The sequence below is a fragment of the Xiphophorus hellerii genome, chromosome 7 (genome assembly GCF_003331165.1).
Source record: "Xiphophorus hellerii strain 12219 chromosome 7, Xiphophorus_hellerii-4.1, whole genome shotgun sequence".
NCBI classification, from domain to species: domain Eukaryota; kingdom Metazoa; phylum Chordata; class Actinopteri; order Cyprinodontiformes; family Poeciliidae; genus Xiphophorus; species Xiphophorus hellerii.
In genome coordinates this window covers 6,357,038-6,376,953 of record NC_045678.1, presented here as the reverse complement: position 1 = coordinate 6,376,953, position 19,916 = coordinate 6,357,038, and the positions used below count along the sequence as shown (strand labels likewise).

Below are 19,916 nucleotides of genomic sequence, written 5' to 3'. Positions count from 1 at the left end.
ATACAGAACGAGCCAGGCACTTGGGCCTCCTCAAACTAATTCCCCCCCCCTCAGCTGTTCCATGTGGCTCCCAAGACGCAGCCACGGCAAGTGGGTGGGCTGTCAGAATCAATCTTAGAATATGGTATCTTAATGTCCAATTAGTATGCTGGAGTCCCCTTACTATATATAAGCAGTTTGTCAACAGTGCCAAACGCCCAGCTCTGTACTGCTTGTCCTTGGCATATGGGCCAATCAAAATCCGATGACACAGCCAATCAAGCCGCATCAGAGCGAGCCTGTCGGCGTTTTTAAAGTGTCTGCGTCACGCCGTGTGTTGTTTTGGATTTATAATCACAGAAAAGCCTGGAGTCTCAGAACACAGTGATGCTCCTCCTGGGCCTTGTCTGGTAGTAGCTAGGCTTCGAGCCTGCTCCAAGGAGACTGGGTTGAACGAAGGGGGGGGAGGGACGGGGTACGCCACGCCCTACGTGGCAGAGGCAGCCTGGAAGGGAAGATGGCTTCGCTGAAAGCAAGAAAGGGGGGGTGGGAAACGGAGGGTCTGATGGGCGTAGGCTTGCCGTGTCAGACTCTTCACAGCTCCTGCTACTGCTGGAGGCTGGTTCAGATTCTACTGGCCTAGTTATGGCTGCCAGCTCAGACTGACTCTATCTGCAAGAGATCCTCTGTGTTTATATAGTCACTGAATTAGCTGAGAAAGGCAGGTCGTTATTCTTCTTCACTAGTAAGATGAGGGGAAGACGTTTTTTTCTTTTGCTTCTTTGCTTATTTTAGTCCCTGGACTTAAAGTCTTAGCACAATAATTTGCAGGGCTATATTGATAACAATAACAGTGATGATAGGAAGCCGTGTTGCAATAAGCAACAATTAATCACATGATAAATTATAACAAGCTGAATAATTTCCATTTGCATGATTTGTTGTTTTTCTCTTTCCTGTCTCTTTCATAATTCATTTTACTTAATGTTTCTGTCTTGTTTATTTATTTTGGATATTTAAAATGTCTTCCAGTTCCAGTGATAAATGTTCATTAAAAGTTTATTGGTCCATGAGAATGTGTTCTTGCATTATGTCGTTACCATTTCATTACTTAAAAATTTTCTCAAAACATTACTGTTAACCCTAATCACTTTTGGGACTATTGATCATCCAGCAAACTTTGTTATTGTTACAAGCCTAATATTAGGAACTATTTATTACATCTTTTGTTGGGTAACTATGGCTATGACTGTGTGTCACGGCATTTATTGCTCTACAAACACAAATACTATTGAAAAACTTTTCAATTTGCAATACGCTTCTTTAGGATACCAGTCACTGGACGCAGTAATCATATTTTAAAATACAGCTACTATACAGAGAAAATAATCAATCCCAACAATAAGGTGGGATCTTGAACGTCATTATTTTAAATTCATTATGACAACGATAAATCAAAAATTTTTATCCTAAAAATAAATGTATCACAATACATGATGAGCGATGAGATAAATGGCCACCTCTATTATTTATGACGTTTTTAAAATCTGAAATTCCAACTAAATGTGGCTTTTTTGTAGGAATGAACAATATATTGACATCGGTATCGGCTGATGTTAGCAATTTTTTACTTTTTTTTTCATTTCATTTTCACCGGTCCCATAAAACAAGGCCATTATTAACCGCTAAGCCTGTTGGTAATTAATCTCATGATGAATTAATAAGAGCGCAATAATTTCCATTTTGATTGTTTATTGAGGGGCATTTTTGTCTAGAGATATCATAGCTGGTTTTATTCATGTTTTTGGTCGTGTATAATTTATTTCCATTTTATTTATCGTTTTTGGTTATTGACTTTTATTTTGGATATTTCTAATATTGTCCAGTTCTGGTGTCTTTGTTTACTGGTCTTCGAGAGGACAAACTTCCTTTATTATTCAACTATCAAAACATTACTTGAACTTGATCTCAAAACAACAATGACATCATTTATCGCAATAATTTCTGGGACAATTTATCTTCCAGTAAAATTTATCCTAACAGGCTAACCGCTAACGTTTGCCTCCCATTTTGTTGCCGTTTCTGTTTACCATTTTGATTTGACTTGAAATCTCATTTAAAAAATCCCATAATCAGCAGTAGTTTTACGATGTGATGCTGTTCTGAACTGAACCGTGACCGACTCCTAGGCGTGTCCATCTTCAGCAGACCCTGGCACCCTTTTTCTCCTCGGCATCGTCCTCTTCCTGTTTCCCCTGGAGCGTCTCTCCTCATCGGCATCTCGGTATCAAGCTCGCCTCATAAGGCCTTGCTCTTTTTATCCTCTTCTCCTTCACATTTCTATTATTTGCAGCCTCTCCAGAGAGGTTATGGAGGATAAAGTGTTTATTGTTCTGTAAGGGTCACCTGATGTCAGAAGATGCATTGAGGGAGAGGAGGAATGTGCAGAAAAATCAGCGAGAAGTCATCTTAATGTCACTCATTTTATATAAATCAACTTCTTGCCTCATTATGGATTTTACATTTTTGACTTTTTCCACAATTTCCTGTAAGATTAAACATTTTCCATGTTACATTTTGCACGTTACAGATTAAGAATCTGTAACGTGCATTATTGAGCACTTATTCATTTTAAGGACTTACAAACAATTCTATTGTTCTGAATGGACCTAGTTTGTAGCTGTGGCTTATTTCTGCCGCAACAGTGAAAATTACTTGGTTATAAAATGCAAATCATGTGAGTGTAAAATTTCCTGAAGAATGCATTCTGCTTCAAACAGTTTATGGGTGTTTACATGGACTTCCTCTGTTGTGTGTGCTGTTGCAGATAAACAAATTATTAGGGATGCACAATGTTGGATTTTTGGTCAATATCCAATATGCCGATATACTAAAACTCGTTTGGCCGATAATCGATACCAATACCGATATTTCTTTTGTATACCTACTTTCTGGAATTATATGGCTTTCTTTACTGTGGAATTACTGTGCATTATCTTTGTCAGCTTAGCCTGCTACCAAATGCAAATGGTAAAAAGGAAGCTTGTTTTTGTACATCTGTAGCACTGACATTATGTTTTATGTCAAATTTATTCATGACGTTTGCTCTCTCTAAGACAATAACAACACTCAAACAGTGCAAATTTGACGTTGTACTGTGCTGCAAGTATCATTGTCACTGGTTTGTCATATAAAAACACCGCTTTTTATGCTGTTGAGTTATAATGGCTGATGTCCAAAATAAAATTTTACAGCTAATATCTGCCGATACCGATACTGTACTGATAATATTGTCCATCCCTACAAATTAGGAATTTAATCAGCTTGTTACAATAACAAATTTTTACTGGACGATAAATTGCCGCCAGTAAATATTGCGGCCAACGATATTGATGCAGTTTTAAAACTATTTTCAAGTAATATCATAAAGACCAGTAAACTTTAATTTTGTAAAAAAAAAAATCATAACACTGGAACTGGAGAACATTTTAAATATCTAAAATAACCAAAATAACACTATTTAAAATGGATTTTGAAGTTTCTGCAACCAAAAAGGCATCTAAAAAAATACTCAGCTTAGACAGTTTGCACTACCTGCCTACTCTCCCCAACAACTTTGTACTGGGCGTTTCTCAAAAAGTTCGCTTTTCAACAATACTAAAGAGCAGCATCTCTTTGACGACTGTTCAAATGGAAATGATCACTCATTTTAATTTGTGATGCAATGAATTGATTTATTGATTATTGTGACAGGCCTGGAACGGAATAAATCTGTAACCAACACCCAGTCAAGTTGCTGGATTGAAGAGCTGTGATTCCTCCCACATCAGGACCTTCTGTAATGTACCCGTTTCCTTGTGCTTGCTGTTTCTGTCAGATGATGAAGCACGCTTGGGACAGCTACAGACAATACGGATGGGGTCACAACGAGCTGAAGCCCCTCGCTAAGAAAGGACATTCCACAAATATCTTCGGTAAGTCGAACACAAACCCCCCTCTCTTCCTCTGCCGTCCGTAACCGTTGGCACGTTGTTGTACATCACAATCCGATGCACTCATGACTGCACACACACTCTGTTTTAAACAGTTACACACACAGAACTTTTTCTTTCTTTTTGTGTACAAATTCACATGAAATGCCTGCAGCAGGATTTGCATCACTTTAGTCAGTGTGAATGAAGAAGAGTTTGCCGTTTGTTGAATGCTACTTTTGGATTCATAAGTATGATTTCACTTTGAAGGACATTGTATTTTATGTTAGTCACATGAATGTCAATGTTTTTGTACATCTTTATGATTATTTCCTATTTCCATCCTTGCGAAACTGTCAATAGATGTTTCAACCTTCTAGCCACAAATTTCCATTGCATACTATGTGACGAAGCAACATGAAGTATAGAAATGAAAAGTAAAATGTACTGTATATATTTTGCCATATAAAGTGGCACATGTTAGCATGGCATATGTTTTTTTTGTTGTTGTTGTTTTTTCCTGGTCTTTAATAACATTGAATTTGTATTGCATTTTGAGTGTTTGCGGTAGATAAATCTGACAGTCATCAGCATATATATAGACAGGAACTCTGTGTTTTCAAAGGATAGCTCCCAACATCAAGAGATTGTTAAAAATAAATAAATACAAGCAGTGGGCCCAGGATAGAGCCCTGTGGTACACCCCCATAGCAAATAGGCAACAGAAGATGAAGCATAGCTCTATAAAAATGTGGTAAATTAAAAACCACATTTGAAGGTGTTTTGTTAAAATGTCACCCTAAAAATATATATATAAAATGTGCACCTTTGCACTTGTATCCAATTAAAATGTGTCTTGACTTGAAAATTACGCTTTCCACCCTATCTGTGGTTCAAATACTTTGTAGAGGGAAAAAGGGGAGCAAAAATTTCAGTCTCCTTTGATATTTCAATTGCAACTTTACTTTGTGTTCTTCTAGTACATAAAACATCAACAAAATGCATGTATTTATGACAAAAATGTGAAAAAACTGTAAAAAGATTTAAGCAGAGAGTCTAAGTCAGCTTTGAGGTGGATGCAGATGATTGAAAGAGTCTCTACTTACTATTTTAAACATCGTCCTACAGTGCATATCAAATTACGTCCTTTCAAATATTCACAAATGGAATGGATAATCAGTGATTATTATGAGCAGTTGTTGTGTTAAACAGTGACTATATTACACAGGACTAATCTTTTTATCTGGAGACTCACTGTGTTTCCAGTGACCCGGCGAGGTCTTTGTCACCAGAGGTTTCCTGTTTGATGAGAAATTGCTGCTGGCTGAGCTCCTTTTCCCACTGAGGGGTCAACCCAATACAGCCTCTCATGTCTGAGGTTTGAAGTTCAGATGCTGTTTTCTGTTATCCTCCCCTGCAGCTGTGCTCTTTTGACGATACAAATCACAAAACCTGAAGTGGGAAGGAGAGCTTTGTTTTCTACTTTTTGAAAAGGGACGAGAAAAAAAAGTATAAGACTATGACAAGAACTGTGGCTTTTATGGCAGTCTTTTATCTAAAGACACTTCACACAGAAAAATAAAACTTATTTACAAGCTTGAGTGAAGCAAAAGAAGGACCTTGAGGTTCAAGTGAGACTCTTAAAAGTGTGTACACTATTTGGTGTTTCTAATCAAAGTCAGATAACTCCAGTTGGGTCTCTCCAGGTAGTAGTTGGCTGGTAACGTCCTCTTAGGGTTGTCAGAATAATCAATATATATATAAATGATATTAGAAAAATTAAAAGACACTAATTTGTGTCAAAATCCACACAAACTGACCCATCTACATTTGCTAACATGCTGAATACTACGAGAAAACATGACCCTCGTTAGCCTATAAAGCTAACACAAACGCGTTGTTTGGGCGTATTTTCTCTCCGAACCAGGATGCCACACGCTAGCTGTGCTAACGCTACATCACTGATGTTTGAGATCAACTTAAAGGTCAGTAAAGCCCCTGTGTCCGCAACAGTGAGGCAGGAAACTTCCTGGTTGACGTAAGCTAACACTATCTGTTTAAATATTAGCTTCGCGGACAGCGCAGATGGTGTTCTGCTGGTCCAATCCAGGCTACAAAGTTCAGAACCACGCAACGTTCTGCTCTTCTGTGGGACGAATTAACGCAGGAAAATGTTAACCAGTCAAGAAAATATTCGGCAAAACTTCCAGAAAGACAGAAATTGTACAGGGCTGCTGCTGTATACACCTGCATGGACCAAATCCTCACGCACACTGTAAAAAAATATGTTTTGTATCTTCTCCATATTTGTTTTTGAAATGCAACTTATTTAAACCTACAATGATCCTTTCTGTTAGTAAGAAAATGAATTTTTATCAACTTAAAATTCATAAGCAAATGGAAGCATATGCTAAAGTCATAAGGCATAATAAAACAAAATGATTGCACAAGTGAGTCACACTTCCATAAAGGATATTAGAATAAAATGGAAATATGCTCTAATGACCCACATATTCAAGTGTAACAGCAAGCGAGAAGCATGCAAATACTAAGGTAAAAACTTATTTTTTCCTTAGTTTTTCTGTATCTCTATTTCTTTCTCTAATTTTAAGACAATTTTGATGACGTGCTCCTTTATCTGAAAAGTGTTGCCCTTCTGATAACGATTTTAGCTCTGCGAAGGCAGAGGGCAATTACGGTTTTGAGTTGTAATCTTATTTTTTCTAGCTTTCTTTCAATGAGCGCTCAGTAATTATTCATATTAGGAGCAGAGGCGACGTCACACTGTGTGACAAAGCAGCCCCTGTGAACTGTGAAAGTGGGGTTTTGTAATATAAATCACAAAGTTAATTTTGCTGTTTTGCACCTAGCCTTCCTGTTGTTTTTATGAAACTCTTGCTCTCTTCCTTATGTATGTACAACAATTTGCTCCTTACATCTCCTTGATTTTGCAGATTTAGTGACTAAACGTTTTCCTGAAAATGAGTTTGAGATGATCAAGCAGTTAGTACTTGTATAAGCTTCACTCAATGTGCAGCTTATACAACTCATACTTGTTTTTATGAGTTTCTGAACAGATGATCACGAGTCAGGGGGGTCAAACTAATCCTGGTCATTAGTTAATTTCTTGGTGCAAATCTCATCTTTGTCAGAGCTTTATATAAAATGTCATAGTTCTGTTCGGCGAATAAATGTGTTTTCTGGTACTTGATATTTGTCTAAATGAGCACCAGATGAACTGATGTTGATTCATCAAATGGAATTCAAATACTTTTGTTAGATCTGTGGCTCTAAATGCTTGTCTTTTTTTGTGGATTGATCAGCGCATCTAGAAAATATTTAAATCCAAATTCCAAATTGTCTTAAATTAATCTTTTTCCTCAAAATTTCTTACAAATTTCCCCAGGATTACAACGTGGTGGGGGGAAAAAAGTAACGGAATATGGAAAAAATGAAGTACCGTGAATACTTCCCGGACACGTTGTATTACTCCTATTACTCACTGCTTGTTACTGTTTGTTTTTGCACATTATTTCTAGACCTTCCAAATTTGTGTGTATATTTGGGTCTAATTTAGCAGACTGTTTATAGCGGCGTGTGATGCCTTTGTGTCATGATGCCTTTGTGTCAAATTGGAATGTTTCGCCCCCTGAATTGGCTGCAGGCGCCTGTGTTGCTTTTATGAGCTGCTGCTAAATGCTAGATGGATGTGTTCTTGTGTGTGTCTTTGCATTTATTGGTCTTCCTGTCTGTTTCGCTGCTTGTCTGGAGCGTGCCCTGTTTTCTTTCCTAATGTGTCTATAAGATTTTTTTTTTTTTCCATACTTGCTGCTGATGGGGAGATTTGCTGGTAATTACTCACAGGTTGGGTCGCGAAGGCAGAGGGCAATGAGTAAAGCGTTACACTCGTCGCAGAACACACTTCCAATACTGATGAGCAATGACCTGCCTGCTGTCAGATAGTGGCCGTCTTGATTGGGTGTGTGTGATTGGGTTTGAAATAGTAGAACGACGAGACAGAGGGATACACATTAGATGCAACGGCAGCAATGGCTAATTCTGACAGAGCGGCAGTTAACCCCACTGTTTGTGAAACGCATTTTGTAAAACTCATTTAAATATGTGTTGCAACATAGAATTAGATTGAATATCGAAACGTGTTGCAAGGTTTTTTTCCAATATAATGTCAAAATTTTCTATCTAGAAACTTAAACCCTAAGAAAAATAACAGGGCAAATATTTTTTTTAAACCTAGTTTTATCCTTTCGTGGATTTTTAGTGCAATATGTTTTGCAACATAGAATTTGTTTAAATATCAAAGTTTTTTTCAAGTTAATTTAGCAATTTCTCTATGTAAAAACAAGCCCTAAGAATAAAAATAATGGGTCAAAGATTGTTTTGAAACCTATTTTCATCATTGTGCACACTTTTTGTACAATGTGTTACAACATATTGTTGCAAACCTTTTTCTAGTTTACGTTTTTTCTTTTCTTTTTTTTAATATAAAACATAAATCCTAAGAAGAAAATATATATAAATATATTTTTAAACATACATAAATGGCCTGAATTATAAATGTATGTGATAACTCTGCACCAGTACAGCACACCTAAATACACCAATAGCCTCACAAGTTTGTTCAAACATGTAAAAACCAATTAAATTATTCAGCCAGTCCAATTAGGAGAATAACAGCCAATCTAAAATAAATGATAAAGAAACTGAAACTGACAAAAACAAACTGCGACAAACCTTCTTGTAAATGGCTTAGAAAGTTGAATTAGGAATTCCAACTATAATGTAAAATAAATGAAACAGCATGACATTAGACTGAATAGATCTGCCCTTATGTATCGAGCACATTGTCATCGATACCCAATCTAGAATTTCTGTCGATATCAGGACCAATACAGATATCAACATCGGATCGGTGAACCTCTATTAAATTTTTTTTTTTTGTCATTTTTTTATTATATTAAGGAGTTCTTCCTCTATTAACAATATTCTGCATTGGGATTTTCTTGTATTTATTATAGTTTTGTAAATGAAAGTAATTTAAAATGATGGGTCAGAGTTAAGAAAATTGAAGCTCTGTATCGACAAGGAAAATAATAACCAGTGTCTTTAAATGGTAAACAAACTCAACTCGTGTTGCTCTGGAATCAAACTCAGTATTCCAAGAGAGCTTCTGTTCCCTTTAAGATCTGGTCGTACATAGTTATTTATTTATATTATCATTATTATTATTTATTTTTACAGAAAAACATTTCCTGCCGATGGGCAACCAGTCTTCCTCCATGACTCGAGCTTTACAAACCGCCTCAATGCAGGTATTATGAAGAAAAATGTGCAGCGGGTTCACCGCTGGCCTGGCTGTTTAGCCTTTATCTGTCCAGAGAGAAAAGGAGAGGCCAGGATGGTAACAAGAGGGCTTTAGATCTCATTGCAACCCTGGGCTCAGATAACCTTGAGTTCACTGCCTGGTCCTGATTTGTTTTCTCTTTCCTCCGCTGCTCTGCGGAGAATACAGAGTGCAGATATTGAGCAGAGATACTAACAGTGGCTTTATCTTGGGGCTACATGGTTCAAGCAAAGATGACTCATGCTCTTGTAAAGGAAGTATAGTATAAAACGGGTTAAGACAGTCGCAGTAACCCTCAAAAGGCGTATGAGTAGGGACGGACGGCGTGTACAGTCGAAGCCAAGCAAACAAAAATACTCTTCTAACAGAAAACGGTGCAACTATTCATACACAACATTCACATGGAATTATACTTTCAAATATCCTGATTTAATTGATATGTAATTAGCATTTGTGTTTGCCCTATAAGATTAAAGATTTTAAATAGACAATCCCAATAGGCTTGTCACAATTAAAATTTTGCTGGACGATAAACTGTCCCAGTTAATTATATTGCAATAATATTGTTTTGAGACCATTTTGGAGTAACATAACGAACATGGCATAGTAGCGCAAGTACATCTTGGCCTGCCACATTAACAAATTTTACTGGAGGATGAACATCGGAAACGATGTTCCTATAATATGGTTTATTGTTCCGATAAACCACAACGTTGTTTTGATACCGTCTCAAAGACTAATAAACTTTAATTTTGTTTATTAGAACTCTCTGCACTGAAACTGAAAAGCATTTTAAGCGTCCAAAATTAAGCACAACAACCAAAAAACAATAAATAGAAAAGACAAAAAAAAAAACCTGCACACAATCAGAACCATGAATGAAATGGACTGACATCTGCCCTGAAAATTGCCCTTCAAAAAAAAATGTCAGAATGGAAATTATTTTTAATTTATGATGCAATTAATTGATTAATTGCTCATCACGACAAGCTTAAATCCCAATGCATTTTTCTGTCTTTTGGATTCTACAGCATCTTGAGCTTGATCTTGTGGGTTCACAGGATGTGGCTCTTTTTTATCTTTCAAGTTGTTTTATTTCTTTAGAATTCATTTTGACTTCTGCAGACCTTATTGAAGTGGATCTAACCTTGTCTCGTAAAACATGTGGGAATTCTCTGGTAAACCAGATACGTGTCCTCCATACTTTACCCAACGTCTATTTTTTGTTTTTGTTGTTGCTTTATTGGATTTGCAGACAGCTTGCTGCCTGTTGACTTTAATCTAAACTTGCTGCTGGTGACTGTTGCACATCTCAGACTCCTGGCTTTCTCCCACCAGTAGTGTAACAGGCTCACAGTAACTGATGCGTCTCTGAGCGCCTCCGGCGTGTAAGAAGTGGACGGGTTGGAGATGATGCAAACCGGGATGCGTTTCTGGACACCTGACTTACTTGTCAGCTCAGTACCTGGAGTAGTTTAAGTTATTATTCATGACGGCTGCCTCATCCATTACGAGATTGCTTTGGTAGTTGAAGCAGGGGTGGAAATTAGCACCCGCCGCTGATCAAATGCGGGTAAAAGTATGAAGTGGCGTGTAAACTTGCTGCTGGTGACTGTTGCACCAGCAGCACAGAAGCAGGAGCAATGCACCCTCTACCGTGGCGGGTTGACAATTTGACCAGAGAAAAAAAGCTGCATTTAGTTCAAACTTCTGTCCAGGGTAGGAGAGGCTGACTGGACTACAGACTGATGCACATACTTTATGGGACGGACCTATTCTGTCATAATTTAACAGAAAAAAAAAATCTAATATAATTTTTATCGACTGCGACAGCCCATTGGTTGATTTCGTTGACGAACATTGGGCTTATCCAATTAAATCCCTCAGTCCTCCGCCCCTCTCTACTGAGGTTATACATAGCGCCATTTCACCTAACCGGAGTCTGAGAAAAGTGAGCAGATACGAGACGGGATGGGTCAGAAAAAACTACAACAACTAAAGCCAAAATGCGTGTAAGCCCATTCAGATAAATGTGTCAAACTAACCGATATGTTAATTACCACACAGTAACGTCACAAAGGGCATTACTACTGTAAAGGCGGGGAGGGAGAGAACGTGAGTGGGGAGGGAGGGTTGGGAGGATATAAAATATACTAGGAAAAATACAGTAGTTTCCTGGAAAAAAAGAGACTTGACAGGTATGGAGATAACACAGGAATGATGATGGCCCGTGGAATTAACAATGATCACGATTTGAGATGTTTTTAGTAATTAGAATTTGTGAATTTCAACAGGAAACGTAATCAGTAAGGAACAACAAATAGAACAGTTAGAAAACAGCTATTGATACCATATAAAAATGTTTAAAATGACTACACGCATCTACGGGGCGTGCTGTGGTGGCGCAGGGGTTAGCACGCCCCACGTTTGGAGGCCTTAGTCCTCGACGCGGACGTCGCGGGTTCGACTCCCGGTCCCGACGACCTTTGCCGCATGTCTTCCCCCCTCTCCTCGCCCTCCTTCCTGTCTGCCTACTGTCAAAAAATACGAGCCACTAGCGCCGCAAAAACTCTTCGGAGAAAAAAATGGAAAAAAAAAAAAAAAAAATGACTACACGCATCTTCAGTAAATGCTATCTGGGGGAGTTGTAGCCAAAATGTGGAAATGTTCAACACAGGAAATGATTGCAAGAATGTTTGGGTTGTGTTAGTAATTACTTCAAGTGAGCTTATTGCTCTACACCTCTGTTAAAGTATCTATGCTTTATGCTAAATTAGTTTGTAATGTACATATGTACGGTTTTCATAGAGTTAAGAATAAATCATGTATTTTATTTCATTTGCTTGTACTGTAAAAAAATTTGTAATTTCCTCTGAATTGAAAACATATCATGCCTGAACTCTGGTTTAATTTATACACGGTGAGGTGAAAAGGCAACTCTGTGCATTTTAAATTTATTTTCCTTGTTTTATTGCTTAAAATTTGTATTTAACTTTTTGTGAGCCTCTTCAGTGCAGCTTAATAGTATGTTCCTCAAATGTCTAGGGATATGTGGAGATGGGTGGGACATCAAAACACTAGTTTTAGTTCTTGTTTGTAGATCTGCGTTAGTAACACCTTGTACTAAAGCAAGGAGTTAGAAGGATTAACTTCTTGATTTAGTAGATGACTTGAAGATAACTGTTCTCCACAATCCATATGTGTTGACGATACGGTAGACGTATCATCTACGGCAGGGATTAGGGAATACCGCCGCCCACAAATAGCTGAAATATGGAATCCCTCTGAAAGCTGCCTATTTAATAATTGTTCACACACTAAATGTAGCCTAGAATGCATTCATACATAAAGTGACAATCTTGGCACTACTGCGTAAACCAACATATACAGTCTTCCTTATCTCCACTCTTGTGAATACAGAAAATTGACTTCAAAGAAACTATATACATCTTCTATACTGGCTTCTTTGCGTATGCCAGCCAATAGCATGTCCCCCGCTGCCCACAGGTTTCACATTGTGCCCCAGTTGAGGATTCAGGCAGGTATAGTTGTTAGTGAAGATAAAGGTTAGTTTTATTCTACTGCCAGCCAAACTGTCAAATTTCATTCCTGGTTAGTTGTAGGTAAATCTGAACTCATCTATGAATTCAGTTGTTGGCACATTTTTGTACTTGGATAGTTTCTCCACTGCATTGTCAAGGCAAATGCCAGAGTGCGAGTCATCTATTTCCTGGATTTCTTGTTTTTTAAAGATTTTTTGGGGGGTTCATTCTTTGGGAGAGAATGGTTGTGTGATTGATTGGACTTAATGACATTCCATGTCCTTAGAGCCAGATCATAATGTCAGGAGTCGACATGAAAACAGGTCTGAGTGAAACTTTTCTGTAACAACCTCTGCAAAGATGTGAAGTGCTCCGCCAGTGCAGAACACACCTCTGTGGGGTTTATTCTACACATCCACGGGCAGATAAAAACAAAAACAATGGTGGATATTACTGTGGTGTATGGCTGAAACGATTCCTCGAATGATTCGAGCACTTAGATTATTAAAATTCCTCGAGGAAAATTTACCTGTGTCGAAGCTTCATAAATTTATGTTTTATTATTTAGCGCACCGTGTTCCAGCCGGGACATTATTTGTGTTGCACGAAGCTCTCACTTCTGTCTCTGAGTTTTGACGAAAGCTAAGTGTTAGCGGCACAACGTCCAATTTTCAAGTTTGGCCCGTGGGGATTTTATTGATTGATGATAATGCCCAGGTTTTAATCGTTTTTGGGGGACCAATAAACATCCTTAAAATGACTGGCGCGATGCCTGGAGTACGGCAGCCTTTCTCCTCTGGGAGCTGCTGGTTCAGAGCAAACAGCAGGAAGAACACTGCAGGAGTATTTATACAGGTGAGCGGATAGACTGAACACTGCGGGTGGCTGAGTAGTTGATGGTTACAGTGTAAGTGTAACTTTGCGGACGAACCGCACAATAAATTTCATATCATCCCGCTCTCAACAAACTGGTGATGGAAATCATCGTTTCGGTACATGGCTGGTAGATGAGTTTCTGAGTGTGATGAACGAAGGTGCCGTAAATATCCCGTATTGCTCCCCTGGTTCTTATTTTCGTCCCCTGCTCTACCGGTCCCTGGACTTAAGTTCGTCTGTCCCATAATCTATTTCCTCCCCTCCACCCCATCCTACTTTTGTTCGTTCGCCTGCCCCCCACCTTCACCACTCCAAGCCCCCCCAACTCCGGGCGACATTTCCCGTACTCTCACCCAAAGCTTGACAGGTATGGGGCAAGGTGAGAGTTCATCTATTAAACTCACTGAAGATGAATACATAAACTAAAAGCTGGAGCATAGAAATTTTTTATAAGCGTATTTGTGAGCCTGCCTCTAAATTATTATTAAATGGAATATAATTTCAGATCTTTGTATAACTTTTCTTCAGGTTAACTTAGAAAGTGAGATATTATTGTTACAGGTTAGTTTTCTAAACTACAAAAAAGTAACTGTTAGGGAAGCTCAAAATTGAAAAACTGGACTGATATTGATATCCGATAGTAACACTAATGTTATGCCAGATTTACCAATATTTTAATTTAAAAAATGTAAATAATTAAATTTAAAAATTTTAAATTTAAATAATTTTTTTATCCAATTACTCGATTAATCGTAAGAATAATCAATAGATTACTCGATTGCTAAAATATTCATTTACAACAGCCCTACTGTGGTGTGTAGTGCTACTTAATCTGTTCAGTTTTCTTGATAAGGAATATATGTGTTACATGAGCACTTTGTTAAAGGGAGACGGAGATGGATTACTGTTTACAATGTTGTGGAAGCTAAGAGTCAAAAGTGCATGCGCGTTCGTTGACATGCTAAAAATCACGCCGCCAACTAGTGGCCTGGCATGACAACTACAGTTTGACCCGAGGTGTATTGGCGATGTTGTGTAAACATGGAACGTGGAGTTTCGGGCAGCGGTCTCCCATAGTTCCCTTCTGGAAATGTGAACCTTCCCTCTCCAGGTCAAATCTCGACCATAACTTGAGAAGTTTAACTGTATCACCGCTTTGTTCACAAGCGATGGTGGGAAGGAGGAAGGGATCAGGGCCTCATGCGTTGTGGTGCAGACGCTGCTCCGGTCTCAGCCGTTTCCATTTTTGTTTTGGCTGTTCTAGTTATCACCACAAGATTATCTAGTAAATAATTCACACACAGCTTCGCCCATGCAGGCCAATTTGCCCTAAGCTTTGCATTTGAACCTTAATTACCCCCTGCTGCGTGGTCTTGGCTCTTTGTCCAGTTGTTTGCCTCATGGCTGGCCTGTGCTGGTACATGCTGTTCGCTGCAATACAGCTTATTAATAGAGCTACTCTGCCAGTTTAATGGGGGGAACACCAGTATGTGTATTTCATTGTATTAAAGATTATTCCCTCCTGATTTCTAAATCCAGATATAACTCAGTTCTACATATTATTATAAACATACCAGCCATTGTTTTTTTCTTTTTATCCCTGACTAATATGTTTTCCTATGTTCCTTTAGAAAATTGTACTTTTGCCTCATGTTTACTATCTGCCGGTTCATGAGGTACGCATCCGCCTCCAGATTTAATCTGCCATTATGAAAAGTACATTTGCAGTTAATAGTATAATTACGTTAGTTAGAGTCTACTAAATAAAACGAGAACACGCTCGTGTGAAAATGACAACACACTGCCACAGCTGATGTCTTAATCGCCGTGGCAGTAGGAGGGTTGGAAGAGAATGAAGGTTTGACTAATGATCACTTCATAATGACAGCCGGAGGCAGCAAAGAGGCTTCCTGTGTAGGCGAGGGAGAAAAGGGGCGACGCTGGGAAGCAGAGATCATAGTTTCAGGGGAGAACACAAGAGACGAGCGCAGCTTGCCTCTCATTAAGCTCCTTCCTTCTCGGTTTCCGCCGCCATCCGGCTGGAGCTGTCCAGCAAAAATACTGATGGCTTAAAGTGGAGCGCAAGGTGAAGCGTTGGAGATTTAGACTCCTCACAGTTTATCTTTGATATTTCTCCTATTTTTTATGTTATATTCTAGAAAATTCCTTTTATTAGAAGAGTTTCTGCAGTCTGAGGAACTTGGCAGAGTTTTGCATTTGGCATTTTCCAGTTCTGGATAACTGTGGAAAAGGAAATTCACTTCAGTTTAATTCAGTAATACTAATGACCGGACAATAAATCAATAACAATATGTATTAAAATAGACACGTGATTAATATCAATAGATAATATGTCTGATACAATTTTCAATAATTTCACTTAAGTCCGTTTCAGAACCGCTCAGCATTCTGGGGAATGTAGGCAGAGGAAAAGTCTTTAGCCACTAAACCTCTCGGGTTTGCCCGCTCTTTGGTTACCTAGCAACAACCAGTTGACTAACTTGCGCAGCAGCAGTTTCAGATTTTGCCACCGTGCCTCATAACTTCTTAAAAATAAAAAACAACGTGGAGTGAAAATTGGATAAAACAGAAAAGGTCACATCACCAGTTTGGTTGTGTTTTAAATATTTAAAACAAACAAAGAAAAAAACAAATCAATAATTATATCGACTTGTATGAATTGCTCAAATTGTGATACATTTTTCGGCCCTGTGATCCAGCTCTAGTATTGTATTACTTTAAGGACTATTTATTGAAGAAAACAACACCTTGACTTAAAACGATAGCAAAATCATATTAAGTTAGCGATTTAGCGACCTTCTTTCAAGGTCCAAATTTATGACCTCGAAAGAAATAATCTACTGTAAATCCATTCTTATTTATAGGGCTTGGCAATATGGACTTGAAGTCTTACCACAATATTTTGCGGTGCTATTGTGATAACGATAAAATTAACGATGAGAACTCTTGTTACTTTTTTAGGTAACTGTATGACTGCGACTGCATGGCAGAGCAATTATAGCCCCACAAACACAAATACAGCTTTTGAAAAAACATTCCCATTTGAAATGCACTTCTTTAGGACACCAGTCACCCAGAGTAGTATGATTTGTATCACTTAATCATATTTTCAAATGTGTTACTATTTATTGATACTCCTACTGAACAAACAGTGGGAAAAAATAGTAAAAGTAACAATCTCAACACAGGTAAGTTTTTTTTTTTGTGTTTGTTTTGTTTTAAATTCATAATATAAATTTAAATTTATTGTGACAATGATTAATCAAAATTCTTATAAGAAATTTATGGTGATAAATGATGCGATAAATGACCACCCCTTCCTCTGCACTGCATTTTTGTCAAATTCTGACATGTTCAGAATTTATTTATTGTAGTTGCATATCTGTGATTTATGTGTAAATTGTCTATTTTCAGCTTAATATACGAATAACTTGGTATTACAAAAAAGTAAGTTTATGTCATACTTGTCAATCTTTAGAGACTTGGGGGTTAGTTTCCTCTTACTCTAAGTTCCTCCTGTTTCCCTGAGCGGTGCTGCCTTACCGCCTGCTTGCAGATTAAACTTTTAGTAGGCCTGCAGTGGCCAAATTAGACAGCAGGAAGTTTGAGGATTCGCCTGCTGTGCAGGGCAGCGGGGTCATCCAAAAACTCTCCCAAACAGTAGAAAAGGGAGGCCACGGTTTTATTGTTTTAGGGATAAAAGTTGTGCTCAGTGCTCATTTCTGTTATCCATCAGCTTCGGATGCACCATATCTCACATTGGCTTCATCATCTCAGTATCAGCGGGTGGATTATTGCAGTCACACACAGCTGCTGTTTCAAGTGTAATGCATTCACATTTTGCAGATCTGTATATTCTATATGTACAGTTAATTTCCACAGCAGGTGTTTTTCTTTATGAGATGCTAAACCCAATTGAGTGCAGTGGTGACATTATGTAACAGAACGTAAAGAGTCAGAAACATTTGTGTTGATTTATAATCCACATCGTTTTCACTAACAGTATTGCAGTAAACCTTTGCCTCAAGTCCTGCAGCCCTGCTACTGTGGCAGGTGAAGAGATTTCTTCAAAATGAAAGAATGAATGAATGTAACTGTCTATTTTGTGTTGAGCACAGATTTTATTAACTCTGCTGATATCATTGTGTTTTTTTTGTGTTGATGAAATTAAAGATAAGTAATAACATGAAGTCCTGGTGTTTTTGTAAAGTTCTGCCTAGGTCCTATTCTTTAAATGGGACTTGGGCAATTATGCCATCAGGATGACCATATGTAATTTGTTTTTTTTCCTGACAGGACTTTTCAGTCGGGCAAAAGTTTGAGTTGCACGCAGATATCTTGATTGTATTGTTTGACTAGTTGAGGCTACTGCTATTGGACGCTAAAATGCTTTTGCTATCAAACCAGCTAGCTAACTTTTTTGCATCTGTCATATAAAGTAGAACTTTCTTGCCAGTTGGCTGCCTGACGTTCATTTTCACCACTGGCTGTCCTCTGTCGCCAATCCATATGCTGCTAGGCACCATAAGCAGTGTAAAAAAACACAAAACTGCTGCCAAGAGCCACAAATAGACCCCAGAAATATCAGTTTTTACTTCACTTGATTGTAACCCAGTCAAATGTCCCCTGTATTTAGTTTATTCAATCCTAAATTTCTTTCAAGATGACATTAGAAAGGTCTTTAAAAGTCTTAAATTTGATTCACAGATAACCGATACCATTGTATGTAGCTCAGGGGTGGGCGACTCCAGGCCTCGAGGGCCGGTCTCCTGCAACTTTTAGAGGTATCTCTACTTCAACACACCTGAGTCAAATAATGACTCGTAAATTTATGTCTAATGTCATTAGCAGGACTCTGGAGAACTTGACTGCACTTAGGAGGTGATTCAGCTGTTGGATTCAAGTGTGTTGGATCAGGGAGACATCCAAGAGTTGCAGGACAACAGCCCTCGAGGACCAGGATTGCCCACCCCTGACCCATAGTATGTAGCTGGTAGATGTTGCGATCAGGATGTCAGTTGCAATAAATGCACTTTTTCCTCACTCTGCTCCTTCTCATTTCTGCTCCCATCTCTGACCTTTGGCATCTTGGCTACTGTAATCCGTGTCAGACGTGAGCATCTGCTGCTCCTTCCACCAGGCTGGGTATGACATTGGCAGTGTGCAGGGTGTGAACTCATGACACTTGGAACAGCCAGCAGTTATTGCATCCAAGCAGTTGTTTGCATTCATACTAATTATGCTAATAGAGTAATAATATATTTGTAATACACTGTGCAGCCTGGACCGCTACATGCGGTTAGTCACTTTCAGCTTGCTTCAGACTGTAGTGGGGAAAATAAATATTTGATAAATTACGAAGAGTTTTTTGTTCATTTAATCTTTTTCCACCTATAACGAATGGAGAGGTGTGTAATTTTTAATGATTAAACTGACTTTTTACAAATACGGAAAATCACACTTTTTAAAGTATTTTGGAAAAAGTATTTTATTCAGTAGAAAGATGGAAGTTATTTGATGCAGAAACTTTTTTTTTTTAACAATTTCAGAGGTCGGATTGGCTTCTTAAAGAGGAATTAACAGGTCAGTGAGAAAATGGTATTTAAAAAATAATACAAAGTGATTTTTTTGAAGTTGAAGTGAGGTGAACTTTAAAAATCAGTGGTGTATCAAATTTTAATTTTCCCCATCACAAGTGTGTTTTATCTCAAGGATTTTTAGAGGTTTTTGCTTCAGCTTGTCTTGTGTTTTTCTTCCAAATATTTTTGATTTAAGAAAATCCTTTAACATTGTTCCTACACCATGTTGGAAAGGTCTGTGAATGTATTAAGTCTTGAAAAGTGTGGATTTTTGAAGTAAAGTAGGCAGGAGCCCTGGTTTGAAAATGAACTGACGTGACGAGATCAAGATTCAAATGCCGCTACATTACAAAACCCATTTTCATACGCACATAATCATAAATCTTGGATGTCTTCAAGTGCTAAACAAGGAAGTTAAGGCGCTTATAACTGTTGGAGACCATTACTCTGCATCAGCTGCTCTAATTAGTTCCTGTTTGTGATCAGCGTAATGCCACATTTGGCACTGGTTCTGGCATTTTGCTTTCACATTTAATTTCACACATTGTATAATAGTCCCTTTTAATTCTGCCTTAGGACTCAGAAC

The 19,916-nt window shown here is 38.2% G+C and overlaps 1 protein-coding gene across 2 annotated transcripts in view; it reads left to right on the top strand.

The window, feature by feature from the left end:
* The window catches only part of man1a2 (mannosidase, alpha, class 1A, member 2), a 137,176-nt gene that overhangs the window by 49,822 nt on the left and 67,438 nt on the right, over positions 1-19,916 (top strand). For both annotated transcript variants that reach the window (XM_032568166.1, XM_032568165.1), the window contains exon 4: positions 3,857-3,953. In XM_032568166.1, coding sequence (XP_032424057.1) covers positions 3,857-3,953 — 97 coding nt within the window. The remainder of the gene's footprint in view (positions 1-3,856; positions 3,954-19,916) is intronic.